Here is a 14,470-nt window from a genome sequence, read left to right on the forward strand (position 1 = left end):
GTGAAGCCAAAATGAAGCCAGAGCTGTGGTGTAAGGATGGCAGTATGTTATGCTGGGAAAACCCTTGTAGTGAGGTGAAGCTTTTTCTGGCAAGATTTCTTCCAGATTTCCTCTTTCTAGAATCCCAGCTGAAAAACACAGCACTAGTAAAAGGACATTTATCCTAGTACAACTGGGAGACACAGCTGTAATAACTGGAGATTTTGTGCTCTGCTTTCTTTAGTCCCTGCAGCTTGCCCTCAGTGATTATCTGGCACTACCCTGACACGGTGTGACCAAGATCTGACATGTACTGTTGGTTTTCCCTCATCCTGTCCCAAGGGAAAAATGTGTGCAATGGTGGGCTTAGTTGAGTAAGTTTTTCTGGCTTTGTGTTGTGGTGAGAGTGGGAGACTTAAAAATGGATAGATGTCCTCACTAAGCATGAGTACATAGCAACAGAAGGCCAAAATAATTGTTGTTAAATCTAAAGAGAGCAAAGCTTGTGATAACTCACTTTAAGGGAGGAATTTATTCTATTACTGTGCTTTATTATTTGTGTGACACTGCAATATCAGCAACAGTTTGTAATATTGACCTGGCCATTGAGACTTCCAGGAAAAGTATAAGTGTGGTACTATAAAACACCTTCTAACAGTGTGATGCAAAGTGTGGACTTACATCCTTTTATTTATAAAAGGAGCTTTTTCACATCAGAACACCTACGCTGACTAACCCAGCAAATAACAAGGCTGTTCTCAGTATTTTTGCCTGGAGTTTGGTAGTTGGCTGAGTTTGGTTTGGGGTTTTAAGGCAATCTCAGGCTGCAGAGTAAGACAGAGTAGGGAGAAATCTCTATGGGGTCCCTCCTCTGAAACTTGTAGGCTTCCAACCTGTCTTTTGGTTTCTTGACTAGTCTCACCCATTTAATATGTATTTTATAAATCAAGTGTTCATGTCACTGCTTTTATTGCCCTGTATGTAAATATGGGTAAGAAAATTCAGTTGAAATCGAGTTGCCAAGAGCTCCAGGTAACGTTTTGTCCAGCTTTCAGCATTCTAATGAACTCTGCAATAGATGCATACAGTTTAACAGCTGAAGAGCACTTGTTTTTCTTGGGCCATCCAAGCTCACTGAAGTGCTGCTTTTATGATAAGAGATTGAATACCCAAGTAGAGACTAGTGAAGGTCTGTGTTGTAGCTGACAGCAGCTGAGGATGGTTACTGCAGCTGAGGTTTCAGGTTATTGTGGGCAGTGAAACAGAGGATTCACATCATCACCACAGAGCACAAATTCCCAGGAGAGTGTCTTTCAGGGTGAAGATACTAGAAGACTGGCAGAAGCTACTGCCTGACATTCTGAATGCAGGAGGCTTCTGTTAGAATAATGCTGACCTGAGGGGAAAAAATAAAATTAAATCAGCAAAACTTGTCAGTGATGCACGTTCTTGGTTTGATCAAGAAGTAACAACAGACATAAAGGACATTAAGGCTGCAGGGGGACCTCATTGCAGCCTTGCAGTGCCTGAAGGGAGCTTGTAAACAGGAGGGGAACCAACTTTTTAAGAGTAGATAATGGCAGGACAAGGGGGATGGAGTGAAGCTGGAGGAGGGAAGGATTAGATGAGCTATTAGGGGGAAGATCTTTCCAGAGAGAGTGGTGAGGGGCTGGAATGGGCTGCTCAGAGATGGGGTGGGTGCCCCATCCCTGGGGGTGGTCAAGGCCAGGTTGGATGGGACCCTGAGCAACCTTGTGTAGCTCCAGGCCTAGAGGTTGGTGGCCCTGCCTGTGGCAGGGGGTTGGAGCTCTGTGATCCTTGGGGTCCTTTCCAACCCAGACCATTTGATGACTCTCTGACTGCAGAAGTCAAATGCAATATGGTAGCTGCTCTGCATGAGGTTCAGCTTAAACAACATCTCTGCACAGAGGTATCCTGGACCAGCTGTGACTTCTGGGGAAATGTGCTCATTTGTCATTACAGACACCTCAAGGACTAAGTTGTCAGGGTGTATTAAGGAAGGAATGGAACACATGGTCCTGTTCTGTAGGCTGGACTGCTGTGCTTTGGTTTGGGTCTCTGAAAAGACAGGACAGAAATGGCAAAACTTCTGTAGACAAGCTGGTGGGATACAAAGGCACAGGGAGGAAGGGGCAGGGAGCGTGGCCAGGGTTGATGTGTTTGTAATATCACCTGTTAAAGATACTTGTACAGGGAATGGTCTAGAAAATGTGTCTTCTGTGATTGTATTTACCTTTGTGGGTAACACAAGAAGGTGCTAAATGACAAGGAAAGAAATGGTCTGTCGCTAATTACTGAGCATATTCCTGCAGGTTAAGACACCTAAATGTGTGGGTTTGCTGTGGTTTATCTCTGGGTGAAAAACAATATTAAATTCTAGTTCTGCTTAATTTGTTAGCTCTTTCTGAGGGCAGCCAGACTGTAACTGGCTCTGGAAGGTCTCCTCTTGTGTAGGAGGTGCTTTGTAAGATTGCTGAACTCCAGTTGCAGCCAGCAGCTCCAGAGGAGGAGGTGCCACGCAGCAGAAATGCTGTCAGTGCTCTCTAGTGTGGTGCTTTCCAGATGATTCTTATGAGAATCTGCCTTGGGAAATTGAAATTGATTGGAAGATACCAATAATGTGCTGCAACACAAATAGGTTCTCAAGTGTCTGGCTACTCATTAACCTCAGTACAAAATAAATCCTTGCCTGATTGTGCTGTGATAATGTCTGAGGCCACCTTTCTTTGAGTGAACTAGGTTTGTGCTGTGGGGGAGAGCAGGGCTCAGGCAGGGAGGCTGCAAAGCATCCTGGAAATAACTGGAAACTTCTTTGTGTTTAACTAGCTGCCTTTCTAGTGTCACATATCCATCGCTCTGGACTAGATAAGGACTTGGCTGGAACTGCACAGCTGTTCCTGGGTTTTTTGGGGTGATATGTGCAATGTCCTTTCTTTAAAACTTGTGTGCCACATTGGTGAAGTATTTGGTATTTTCTAAATTTGTCTGTTTCTTGTGAGTTAACAGCATACATTTTGAAAGCTGCCTTGGCATTCCTGTTCCTTCTGGCAATACAGATTTCTGGTTTCCAGAGAAACTGCTTAAGTGCTCAGATACTCTGGATTTAAAACAGCATCACTGCTACGTTTAGAGGGGTGGAAAGACAGCAGCCTTCCAAACATCACACTCTGATCACACTGGGTGCCTTGCAAGGGGAAGGAAAACGCTCAGGGAAAAGCAAGGTTTATGTAAAATTCAGGCAAGGAGTGCTGTTGTAAGGAAGGTACAATGTGGGATTATCAGCTAGAGAAACCCTGAAGGTAAAAGTTAAGGCTTCAAAAGACCAGACAGATTCTAGAGCATGTAAGAGGCTTGTAAAGAGAATGTTGTTTGGTTCACCAGTAGTGGAATGCTAATGTTATTTTTCACCATTTAATTATGATCATGAAGTATTCATGAGCTGTAGAGATAAGTGAGGGTTTATGTCTTTGTTCTGAATTGAGCTAGTAGATGTGCATAGATAAGCAGTACAAATCTAAAGGCCCTATCTATAATTTGTTCTGCAGTGCTTCCAAGATATCTTGCAAACATTGTTTTTGGGGTTTTTTCTACCTTGCTTCTACACAGAACATTAGGGAATGATTCCTGTGTATCTGGGAATCTGTTATCTCTGCTGCCTGCTGCTCTGCACCTCCATCTGCTTGCTTTGGTGGGTTTTTTTTCCATTTTAAACTGATACTGGGTCAAGCTCTTGACTGAATTCTTTTCATTGTAAAGTGTGCTTGTGGTGAGGTCTTCACCAGTAGTCAAGTCTTGCACAAAGCAAGTAACACCAACAGGGCAAAATCTATGCCTCTCACAGCCTGCCTTCAGTGAAGTCCTGCTCCAAGGTAACTGGTGTCTTAACTTCTGGCTCCACAAACTGCCCAGTTCCTCTGCTGCCCTTACAGAAGGAGAGTCTATTGAGAGAGTGATGTTTATAAACCAGTTACTCTCCTGGGGTGGGGAATTAAAAGTAGTACACACAAAATACCTGTCCATATTCTTTCCCCTCCATGAGTAGGAAGACTGTAACTGCAAAAGCAGCTGGGGTTTTACTTTGCAGTAGATGATGTGCATGGGCATGGGAGTGACCTCCTCTGTGTTAAGGCCAGGGAGTAGTTTGTGTTCAATTAGTGTGGATTTTCTGTGGGCTGCTGCTCACTCCAAGCAGAATGTACAGGCTGTAGATGTGCTGTCCTGCAGCTGAGGCAGCAACTTTGTACACACTAATCCCATGGAAATACTGTTACCAGTGAGCCTGGGCAGCTTTGGTTACCTAGACAGGTGGGGTGGGGGATCTGGGAACTGTAGCCACAATTCCCCAGAAGTAGGTAACTTTGAGCTGCCTTTTGTTCTTTAAAAGGGGGCTGAGGGGAGAAAGAGCTGCAATAAAGCTATGCCTTAATTTCCAATCTCCATGGATCTTGTTCAGTGAGGCATAACCTGCTGCATGGAGATCTTTTTCCAGTGATGAGGAGGTACTTTAGTATCATCTTCCCAGAGACATCCAGTTGACATCACAAATGAGGTCAGTCCCTCAGTCACTGAAATCAAACCTACCTTTGTGTTTAAAAGCAAAAAGCAAATGAAAACATGCTTTGGATTGGGAACTTTTGGGTCTGCTCTTGAATCTAAAGTGAAATTCTGATAGGCTGAGCTGATCTTCAAAACTGATCTGTAATGACCCTTTTTGCTGTGGGATTACCTCACAAATGTGAGCTGCTGGTTACTTATTTCCATAATACATTGGTAAGGGCCAGCTAAGCAGTAAGATATATTTTTTAAAAAATACTCCTACAGCTATAAAAGAAATTCTAAACAATTGTTCTCTGTACCTTGCAATAGCAAATAGCTGTTATTAGTTGCTTAGCTACCAGTGACCCTTATTAAATTTCCATTTAGGAAAAGTGAGGGATTCAAAATGCTAAAGGGTTCTATCACAGGTAAACAATCTCAAAACATTTTAAATGCAGCATTTCAATAATACAGTAATTATTTAAGAGCTTATTTAAAAAGGCCTGAACACGGGAGAGGCAAGACCACCCACCCAACTCCCCCTCCCTAAAGCAGAACAGCAAGAACACCCTCCCAGGAGCTGTTTTGCTATAGGATGGTTTATGCTTGCGTACATACAGAGGCTAAATTGGGGTGATGGGGTGGCTGCCATAGTCCACTGAGCTTTGTAAAAGAAAGGGGCTCTTTATTGATGTGTTAGGGCTGCTTTACTGGTTATTTCAAGGCAAACAAATGTAATTACAGAGGAGCTATGCTTTCAGTTCCATCTCCAAGGGTAGTCATTGCAAGGAGGGTGTAGATACCCAGACTTAATATTTGAAAGCCAAGAAGGATGAAATTGAAACTTAAAGCTTAACAGCCTTTTTGCACTTGTAGCTTCAAAAAATCTCGTTGTTTATCTGTATTTAACTAGAGAGCCTGTGAAATGGGTCTGGGTAGGGAGCAGAGTCTCTTCTCTCTGTATTCCCAGAGAAGGGGTAGAACTGTGTGGTAGTTAGAAGGGAAGCAAAGGGAGATGTGTGCTAATTCTCACCTTTCAATGACTTTCATTATCAGTTTTCCCATTTTATCTATTATAAATCATCCATTTGTTTTTTTCCAGATGTTAAACCATCAAACATTTTGGTAAACTCCAGAGGTGAAATCAAGCTTTGTGATTTTGGTGTCAGTGGACAGCTGATAGATTCTATGGCGAACTCGTTTGTTGGCACACGCTCCTACATGTCTGTAAGTACAGATTTTATAGCTTTGGGTTTGCTATACATTATGGTGGAGTTACCACAATTCCAGTAATCAAACAAGAAATGCCATTTCCACTGCTGTTCATATAGTTCAGTGCTTCCTGCAGTCCAGGACTATTCCAGTATCAGATTGTGTGTGTGGAGAGCTGTTGTAAGAAAAACCCAAGCAACTTGGAGCATCTTATCATGCAACACCAGGGATGCAATTGCAGAATCCAATCAGTTAATGCATTTTGGGTTTTGTGCATGTTTGTCTTCAGGAAAAAAAAAAACCTTAAACACTATGAATAATTTGCTTTTCTGAAGTGTGGTTCTGTTTCCACTCCAGTGTTTTGCTACAGTCGTGCAGGCAAGCTGCTGCCTCAGTAGTGATTCTGCTGTGACTGCTCCCAGGAACCCAGCCCAGCTGCAGCAGCCAGAGGAAGCCTGGCTGTGGCTGGGGTGGGCAAGGCCACGGGCAGCTCATCTGAGACTATTTACAGAGCGCTCTTTATTCCTGTGTACAAGGAGTACCTTGGAACATGCTCTTGAGAGGAACTCTTTGCAGTCTGTGAAAGTGGTGGTTAATGGAAATAACAGATCTCTCTGTTCCAACACACTCACCTTGCTCAGCACACAGCTGATCCACTCGTACAGGCAGAGCGTTCTGAGACTCTGCTGTAGGACTGAAACTGGGGAGGGGGGGGGCTTAAATTTACAGGAAAAAAGAGTAATAATGCTGCTCCTGCTCAGCATGGGACCTGCATTTCAACTTCAAAGACAGGATTCTCTCTCTTTTTGTCATTTAGTATTGATAACACACTTGAAATAAAACCGTGGCTTATGTTCCTGACATAGGGGCTGCTGGTAATTAGCAGAAGAGATACACAGCTCCATCTCTTCTGAGCCCTTGACACACTGCCAGCTTTCCCTTTCCTCGAGCACAGGGAATGAGAGCACAGTGCCACCTGCCTTCAGTTCTCCTCAGCGCATCGTTTCTACCAGGCTCAGATGTAGCTTTACTCTGTTGCCATGTCACAAAGTGGTTTTACTTACTCTTTTTGCTAATGCCTGAAGTACCTCTCCTTGCACTGTCTGCCCTAGCCTACTCTTCCTAATAACAGCTAGAGAATTGTGCTGAACGCCCTGTTCTGCCAGGCAAAGGTGTGTACCATCAACAATGCTTAACTTGAATGCATTTCCTAACTCTCTCTAACTGCTCTGTGTTTCTGCTTTTTTCCTCACCTACTCACTTCTTCCTTTACACTTAGACAGTAGATAGTTATAAAATATATCTTCTTTTCCTTGAGGTGGGATGCTGGAGAAAGCTCAAACATAACCTCAATAACTATTATGAAACTAACTTAAAAGAGCTGTCACCCACCATGGCAGAGTGAAGAGACTTCACAGTAATGCTGCATTCTTGTATTGTGTCAGAACAAATTTGAAATTATATTTATTTTTCAAAAATAGGCATGTGGCCAGGCAAGAATCTATGCTGGTTTTGTATAATTTGAGTTGAATTTTTTGAAAAGAGAACAGACAAGTGAACATTTTCTTTCAGAAGTCTTAGTAAAAACTGATGCAAGGATAATGTAGGTTGATTGTATTAAAAATTGCAGAAACCATCTTCGCTGTGTAAGATGGCACTGAGAAATCAAGTACAAAAGCTAAGCCAGAAAAATTAGTTAAGGACTAATTTGCATTTAAGTTCTTCAGGCAGAACCAGAAGGTGACCACACTGAGCAGAAGTGAGGATCTTTGGAGTAGTGTGACTGGGATATCTGGATATAACTTTAATCATGTTTCAAAAAATCATGATAAACAATAAATCCCATAAATAAAACCAATAAGTCCCATACCTAACTAAACTTTCCAGTGTTTGAGTCTCTTAAAACTAACACAGAATCTTTTTTTAGCTGAGTCTGTCTTACCTATGTACATTTTGGTAAAACTTACATTAGCATGTATACATAATCTATCCAGAGTCTGCTTTTCCTGAGGGGAAATCTCAGCTTATTACACTTCTGTATGTCAGGCCATAGTGTGGAGGTGATAGAACACCTCTGTCTTCCTATTGTGTGTATCTCTTTCAATTGTTGCACCTCCAGGAAATGTCTGTGCCCTGCATAATACTTCATTTACTTTTCAGTTTGTGTGTTGTGTTTTATTATCACTTCAGTGCATTATAAAACTCAAGAGTTTATTTAGAAATTATTTTAATATGGATCTAAACCTGCAGTAAGCATGTATATAAGAAATGAGTTCTTGCTATAGGAGCTGTCAGACTAGTGTCAGCTCTGGACCTATGCAGACTCAATAAATCACCCTGCCTTTCCTTCCCAAAGCAGAAAACCAACAACAGCTGCTCTGGGAAATGAGGTGAATCTTTAATTGCCCATACTAGTTGTGCTTTCTTGTACTTTAATTATCTCATCATTATTAGTAGCTGCAACTATTAATATTACGCTGAAGTAGTAAAGCAGCAACATAACAGCATCATTTTTAAGGAGACTCAGAGTTACTTGCCATGGTCATGTGCAATGGTGTGGAATTTCTGGAACTCCAGGTGAGGTATTTAAAAGCCAGAAAGTAAGTTGTGTGATACTAATAAATTTGGGCTTCATCCTTCATTTTATCCAGGCTGTTGTGCAGTTGTCTGTCTGTCTTGTTACAATACTGTCTCCCCTCTCTCCTTTATAGCCGGAAAGACTTCAGGGAACCCACTATTCAGTGCAGTCGGACATATGGAGTATGGGGCTGTCGCTGGTAGAAATGGCTATTGGCAGGTACCCCATTCCTCCTCCTGACTCCAAGGAGCTTGAATTAATGTTTGGCTGCCCAGTAGAAGGAGATTCTCCAGTCACCGAGACCTCACCCAGGCAAAGAACACCTGGCCGACCAGTGAGCTGTAAGCTATGGCCATCTCTCAAACTCTGTCCTGAGACTCTGCTCTGTCAGCTTAAAGTTCTTCCTTACCTGATACCCATCTGTACAGACTGGCTTTCAACTTTGAAATAATCAGGACCACGATGGGCAGTCTTGCTACAAGAAGGTGTCTGAGTTTGAGAATCAAGAACCAGAGACCCTTTTGTAGTAACAGGGCTGTTTGAGAGCACATCAAGATCCCAATCTGTTATCGTTCATCTCCCTATGAGGCAATGCTGATCCAAGTAGTGTAGGAGGATTCCTAGTGAAGTTCATGGTTTGGATGAGACCTGAAAACAAGGTCTCCTTGAGTGAAAGTATTACCCTGTTGCTGTTCCATCTTTCTATTTTTTTCCCCTCCCTATGAATAAATTAACAGCAAGTTACCATGAAAGAACAGGGTGCATGTGACTGTTAGCTGCCTAAATACCTCTGCCACGGGAGGAGGGTAACACTGTCTCTTTCTGCTTCTACAATTTCTTCTCAGCCTATGGACCAGACAGCAGACCCCCAATGGCCATCTTTGAACTTCTTGATTACATTGTCAATGAGGTAATCAACTGTTTGCACATGTGCTGATACAACTGTAGATGTTTAAAGTACTCCAGAATTTGCAGGAGTGTAGGGTTAGTGTTAGGGGCTTCCAATTGTATTGCTGTGGTATGAGACACACATCCATGTATGTGTGACTTGATTTTAAATTATTCCTGGGAAAAAAAATTAATTTCTCTTCATCTTTTAAGTAGGTTTATGGGTTTTGCAGACTGGATCATGCAGTTAATATACATGGAAGCTGAAGGCTGCCTGGTAGTTGTTTCGGAGCTCAGCTTTGAAGGAAGCCTGGGGCAGTGCTAGGGCTGACTGCCTGGCTGTGCAGGGGTAGAGGGTGTGTAACTGGGAGATGTCTGGGTAGGTTGTGCCTTGTCATGTGTTATGCTGAATGACTGATGATTTTATTATTATTATTATTTCTTAAAGCCACCTCCAAAACTTCCCAACGGTGTTTTTGGTTCTGAATTTCAAGATTTTGTTAACAAATGGTGAGTGTTTTCTCTGTGGCTGTGTTGTGAAGGGGGGTGCATTTGGGATCAGCCCTGCTCTCTTTCTTACTATATCGGTAACCTGGCAGTTGGAGTCCCTGCTTGGAGGTCACAGCAAATGTAACTTCAATTCATGTAATCCTCTTTCTTCAACTGTTAATGTGCCTGCAGCTCACTTTAACAGACATCAACTTGACAGCATCAAAGAGAACCCCAAAGCTGAGAGATGTTCCTTGATTTAGGGTACAATCTCTGCTTCTGAGCGCAGCTTCGATTAGTGCTTTCTCAGCACTGGAGACACCAGAGTACATGTGGACTCTGATCACCCAGCACCCTTTCAAAGGAAGATCCTGACTCCTTGAGAGAGCCTTCAGAGCATTCTGCAGTGGCAGCTCTGTATGACACAGAAGTCTTGCAGGCATGAGGTGCTTTTCTCCCTGGTGCTTCATTGCACAAACATCTTTACCACACCAGTCATTCTCCCATGGATTTACTCTTGCAGTTGCACCTCTGCTACCTGCACTGAACCAGTATGTTCAGTGCCAAGGCAGGCAGTCCATTGCAGGTTGGAAAGTTAGTTTGTTCATCAGAGGCTGCATGTATTTGTTTACCATTTCCAGATGGAAGAGCAGTAACACAACAGCTGTACTCAATGCTGAGCTTGAGAACAATGGGGCAAAAGCAGCTTGAGATAAAGCAGCTCATTTTAAAAAAGGTGCTTTTTGTTTAAATGGGAATTATCTCTCCAGCTTGGTGTTAGATGCTTGCTCCTGCCCCACTGAGCAGTATCAGACACCTCAGGATTTTATACCTGACCTGCAGGAAGGAGTTCCTTACAGACCTAGGCCTGTGTTTGCATGGCACTGTGTCACCTAATGCTTTTATCTGGAGTGGTATCTCCTTGTGACCAAAGCAGTGACCCAACAGGATATAACTTGATCTTTATTTTAGAAGATAATAGCATGTGACTTGTGTAACCCTCTCTGTTTTCCTAGTTTAATTAAAAACCCTGCTGAGAGAGCTGATCTGAAGCAGCTGATGGTAAGTGAAAAGCTCTTAACTTGAACTAAGAGTGCTCTTCCATGCTGGTTGGGTTCCTCAGCTGACCTGAGAGCGGGATTGAAGCCTATGGCCCAGCCTTTGGTTTGTGGCCCCTGACACAAGCAGCTCAAACACATTGGGGGGGGGGTGGTGGTGGTTTTTCTCATCCAGACATCAAGGGGCAATCAGGCTTTCTCACACTCCTAGAGCAGGGATTGTTGAGGAGACCGAAACTAGTGAGTTTTGGAGTCTGTCACTTGGTAATTATGATGAGTAGATGACTCTGTGCTGTTAAAATAATTAGCAAAGGAATTCTCTTTTGGGGGACTTACTATATAGATGAGGACAAAAGAACAAAATCCCATACACCTTTAAGGACTAGTTAAATACACTTTCAGCCATCTGTTGTGAAACACAGAACTTGCCCCTCTCTGAAAATCTGTAGGAGACACACAAATCTTGGGTGTTTTTCTGCACAAGATAACCTTATCCCTTTCAGTGGATCTTTTTGTGGCCTGAAGTGTAATGTTAGGACCTGAGTACAGCAGTTCCCCTGCCCTGCTGTACAGGAAGGGTGCTGAATGTGATCACAGTGTTACAAGAAGCCTCTCTGTGCACAGGCAGATGTCTTTCCAGTTCATTAGCTCTAGGCTGAGTCACAACCTTACAGCATAGTGGTGTGTAAGCACCATGCAGCAGGCACTGCAGAGGCAGTTTTCCTCCAGAATACCATGCCAGGTGTAGGTCTCACGTGCTGGTTACTCCAGTAATCCTGCTGAAGAGCTCTCTGGTTGCTTGCTGTGGTTTGCCAAGCGTTACCACTAGCTTGAATGCTGGAAGCCAATGGGATTTCTTGTAGCTTGAGTTGTAAAGCATTGGTTAACAGAGCCCTTGAATTAACGATGTTCTTCTCTGCTCAGATTCATGCTTTCATTAAGAGATCTGAAGCAGAGGAGGTGGATTTTGCAGGGTGGCTTTGTTCAACCATAGGCCTTAACCAACCCAGTACACCCACGCATGCCGCCGGAGTCTGAATGTGGAAGAGCAAATCCTGTACTGTACATCTGTTAACAACAACGCTATTTTGGTCCTATTTCCTCAGCTTGTACCTGTTCAAACACGTATTTCACCACTTAAGGAAGAATGTCTTTATAGCATGTGCCAAATGGTTTTAAATTTTGTCATAAACTTAATTGGTATTGTATTGGATTACGTTCGTTTACTGACCAAACCGTTGAGATGTTTAAGTTACAGTGCTTGCTGATCTTAAGTGATTATGGATATTCTTTCTTAATGAAAATATCACTGGGGGCGTTTGCCCCCCCTGGCTTGTTTGAACTTTATCAGGATTCTTTGTAAATCGTTGGTACTTCAATCATGCTTACCTAATCTCCCACGCCAACAGGGGTAGGGATGCTCCAAAACTGTATCTGTCGAGCATGCTTTCGCTGCTGCCAAACTGTATCTGAGAGTTTAGGCCTAATGGCTCCAATTTTGCTGTTGTTTAGAGATCTCTCTTTCCAGGTGAAGAAGGCAAGAAGAGCTCTGAGCTTCTTGGAACGTACAGGGCGATATTCTAATTGTAGACTTGTTCATATTTCTATATTTATTTTTAAAACATATCATCATACTTGGATTTAGTGATGTACTTCTTTCTAATTGATTTTTAAAAGTTAGTTCTTGGAAGTGTCCTACAGAATCAAGACCAAGATCCAGCCAATTTTGCTTTCTTTTAACCTAAAAATTCATGAAAACTGTGTTTAGTGTCTAAAGTGTATGAAGATCCTCTATTGTTTTATTCTCTCAGATGTTTAGCAATGAATTCTCTTAATAAATATATTATCAAGTAAATTCTTGGGGTTTATTTAAAACTCAAAACGTAACCAAAAGCTTGATCTGTGCAATGGAACAGAGAGAGGTGCTCACCAAAAGCAGAAAGTGAAGCTACTGTCAGTGAAAAACAAACAGCCATTTTAAAATTACTAGTCACCAGTGTCCAGTTCCTGACATACAATGTGTGGACAAAGACAAGGCTCAGTGGCTGCGGCTCTGAAAGGGTGAGAAGTAGAAAATCCTCAGTGTTACAGTCAAACTGACACTGTTTGGGAGCTCAAGGAGGTACAGAGTGAGGCCACCTCATTACTGGGCTCAGAAGGAGGTGGATGGTGAAGTCACTGCTCTTCCTGCTCCATCCCTCACCTTCACAGGGAGGGTAAGTCCAGGTTTCGGTGTAACTGAGATCACAACTCTCCCGGCTGCATCTTTTCTCCCTGTGTGTCTCAACACCCCAGTCTGAGCAGCTGAGGTTGTATTCACTCTTCAGCAACCAGCCTCCAGGGCTGGGGTTTATTTTTCAGCATCAGGAAGTAAGAACAGATTAATTATTGCTTTTAGTGTACATGTTAAATTAGACCAACTTGATTAATGACTCCTACCCCTGTACAAAGACGTAGTAAGCCACAGGTTAGGTTTTACATACAGAACACAGATGATGCTACATATTTCTGCAGCAGATTTTCATTCTTTTAACATCTAAGTCAAGATGTGCCAAGCCTGTGATATTCCTGTGTTCAAGTGGAACTTGCTGAGGCTCCAGGAGTCTTGTACAGTTCATACACAGGACAAAATGAATTTTATGTGAATAAACAAGAAGCTCCTGAGTCTTTGCAAAACCACCAGGCTTTTGTTTTCTCTCAAGAATCAGATTCTTCCTCCTCTTCCTCCTCCTCCTCACAACCTTGAAGACTTAAGTGTAGTTCAGTCTGGTTGATGGCTGCCTCGTTGTCCATCTGCCCAAGTGCCTGTCACAATAAAAGAGATTTCATTTTCGAGCCCAGCAGCGACACCAACTCCTCCAATCGCGACTCGAAGTGCCCGGTGGCGACTTCTTTGCAAACCTGCAGCCGGAGGAAGCAGCTGCCGGAGCCTGGCACTGCGAGGAGCTCCCGAGGGGTTTCACGGGTCCAGTGCAGCGCCCGAGAGCTCTACCGCGTCCCCTGCGCTCCGCACGGCCCGGGCCCGACTGCCGGGCACGGCGCTCAACAAGCGGGGACCCGGAACTACTCCAGGGCACGGCGGGTGGTTCCCGGCCGCGCTGCTTTGGGGGAGGGGAAGACGCGAAGCCCCCGGAGCACAAACCAGCCGCAAGGCTGAGGGATTTTACAGCCGGGGAGGAGCATAACCAGGCCGCACGGTGACTGCGGCTGAGACCCGCGCACGGAACCGCCCGCTCTGCCCTTACCGCCTGCGCCTCCTCCGCGGGCACCGGCCGCTTCTCCTCTCCGGCCCTGATGAGGGACTGCAGCGCCAGCTCCTCCACCTGCGGACAAGGGCGCGCAGAAGCCCCCGCAGCGATTAGACCTCGGGCCCCGCCGGGTGAGCGGCAGCGGGGGAGCCGGAGCTTTTCAGAGCGCCGGGCGCCGCCGCCACCGCCGCCTGCGGGGCCTCCAAGGCCTCAGCGCGCACAAACCCCTCCCGCGCCCCCCCCCGCCCCCCCCCGCCCTGCCCGGGGCCGCGCCGGGACCAGCCGCGCCGCGCGGACCTTGAGGCGCGTGAGCTGCTCGTGCAGCGCCGCCTTCACGCGCAGCAGCGTCTCCTCCTCCTTGCGCAGCTCCTGCAGCCGGCTCAGCATCCTGCGCCGCGCGCCGCCGGCGGGAAGCGGGAGCTACGGCGCCCCCTGCCGTGCGGGCGGAGTTGCGGCCGAGG

At 44.6% G+C, this 14,470-nt stretch overlaps 2 protein-coding genes across 2 annotated transcripts in view; one reads left to right on the forward strand and one right to left on the reverse strand.

The window, feature by feature from the left end:
* The window catches only part of MAP2K1 (mitogen-activated protein kinase kinase 1), a 37,158-nt gene extending 24,542 nt beyond the window's left edge, over window positions 1–12,616 (forward strand). The window contains exons 6-11 of the mRNA XM_084268063.1: window positions 5,639–5,763; window positions 8,460–8,667; window positions 9,172–9,236; window positions 9,663–9,724; window positions 10,720–10,765; window positions 11,686–12,616. Of these exons, the coding sequence (XP_084124189.1) occupies window positions 5,639–5,763; window positions 8,460–8,667; window positions 9,172–9,236; window positions 9,663–9,724; window positions 10,720–10,765; window positions 11,686–11,799 (620 nt within the window). The 3' untranslated portion in view covers window positions 11,800–12,616. The remainder of the gene's footprint in view (window positions 1–5,638; window positions 5,764–8,459; window positions 8,668–9,171; window positions 9,237–9,662; window positions 9,725–10,719; window positions 10,766–11,685) is intronic.
* Window positions 12,617–13,083: 467 nt separating this feature from the next.
* Window positions 13,084–14,398, reverse strand: SNAPC5 (small nuclear RNA activating complex polypeptide 5). Its single transcript, XM_084268064.1, has 3 exons — window positions 14,307–14,398; window positions 14,007–14,084; window positions 13,084–13,566 (listed from the first exon to the last, which is right to left on the reverse strand). Exons 1-3 carry the CDS (start codon window positions 14,394–14,396, stop codon window positions 13,459–13,461), a joined length of 276 nt encoding a protein of 91 aa, XP_084124190.1. The 5' UTR covers window positions 14,397–14,398; the 3' UTR covers window positions 13,084–13,458.
* Between the last annotated feature and the right edge of the window lie 72 nt (window positions 14,399–14,470).

Source organism: Gallinula chloropus (genome assembly GCF_964237585.1).
Source record: "Gallinula chloropus genome assembly, chromosome: 9".
Classification (NCBI taxonomy): Eukaryota; Metazoa; Chordata; class Aves; order Gruiformes; family Rallidae; genus Gallinula; species Gallinula chloropus.

Coding starts and splice junctions, on each gene's coding strand:
- SNAPC5 (XM_084268064.1), bottom strand. CDS start 14,396: ATGCTGAGCCGGCTGCAGGAGCTGCGCAAGGAGGAGGAGACGCTGCTG. Junction 14,085..14,306: donor AGCAGCTCACGCGCCTCAAG/GTCCGCGCGGCG, acceptor CCTTGTCCGCAG/GTGGAGGAGCTGGCGCTGCA. Junction 13,567..14,006: donor CCGCGGAGGAGGCGCAGGCG/GTAAGGGCAGAG, acceptor TTATTGTGACAG/GCACTTGGGCAGATGGACAA.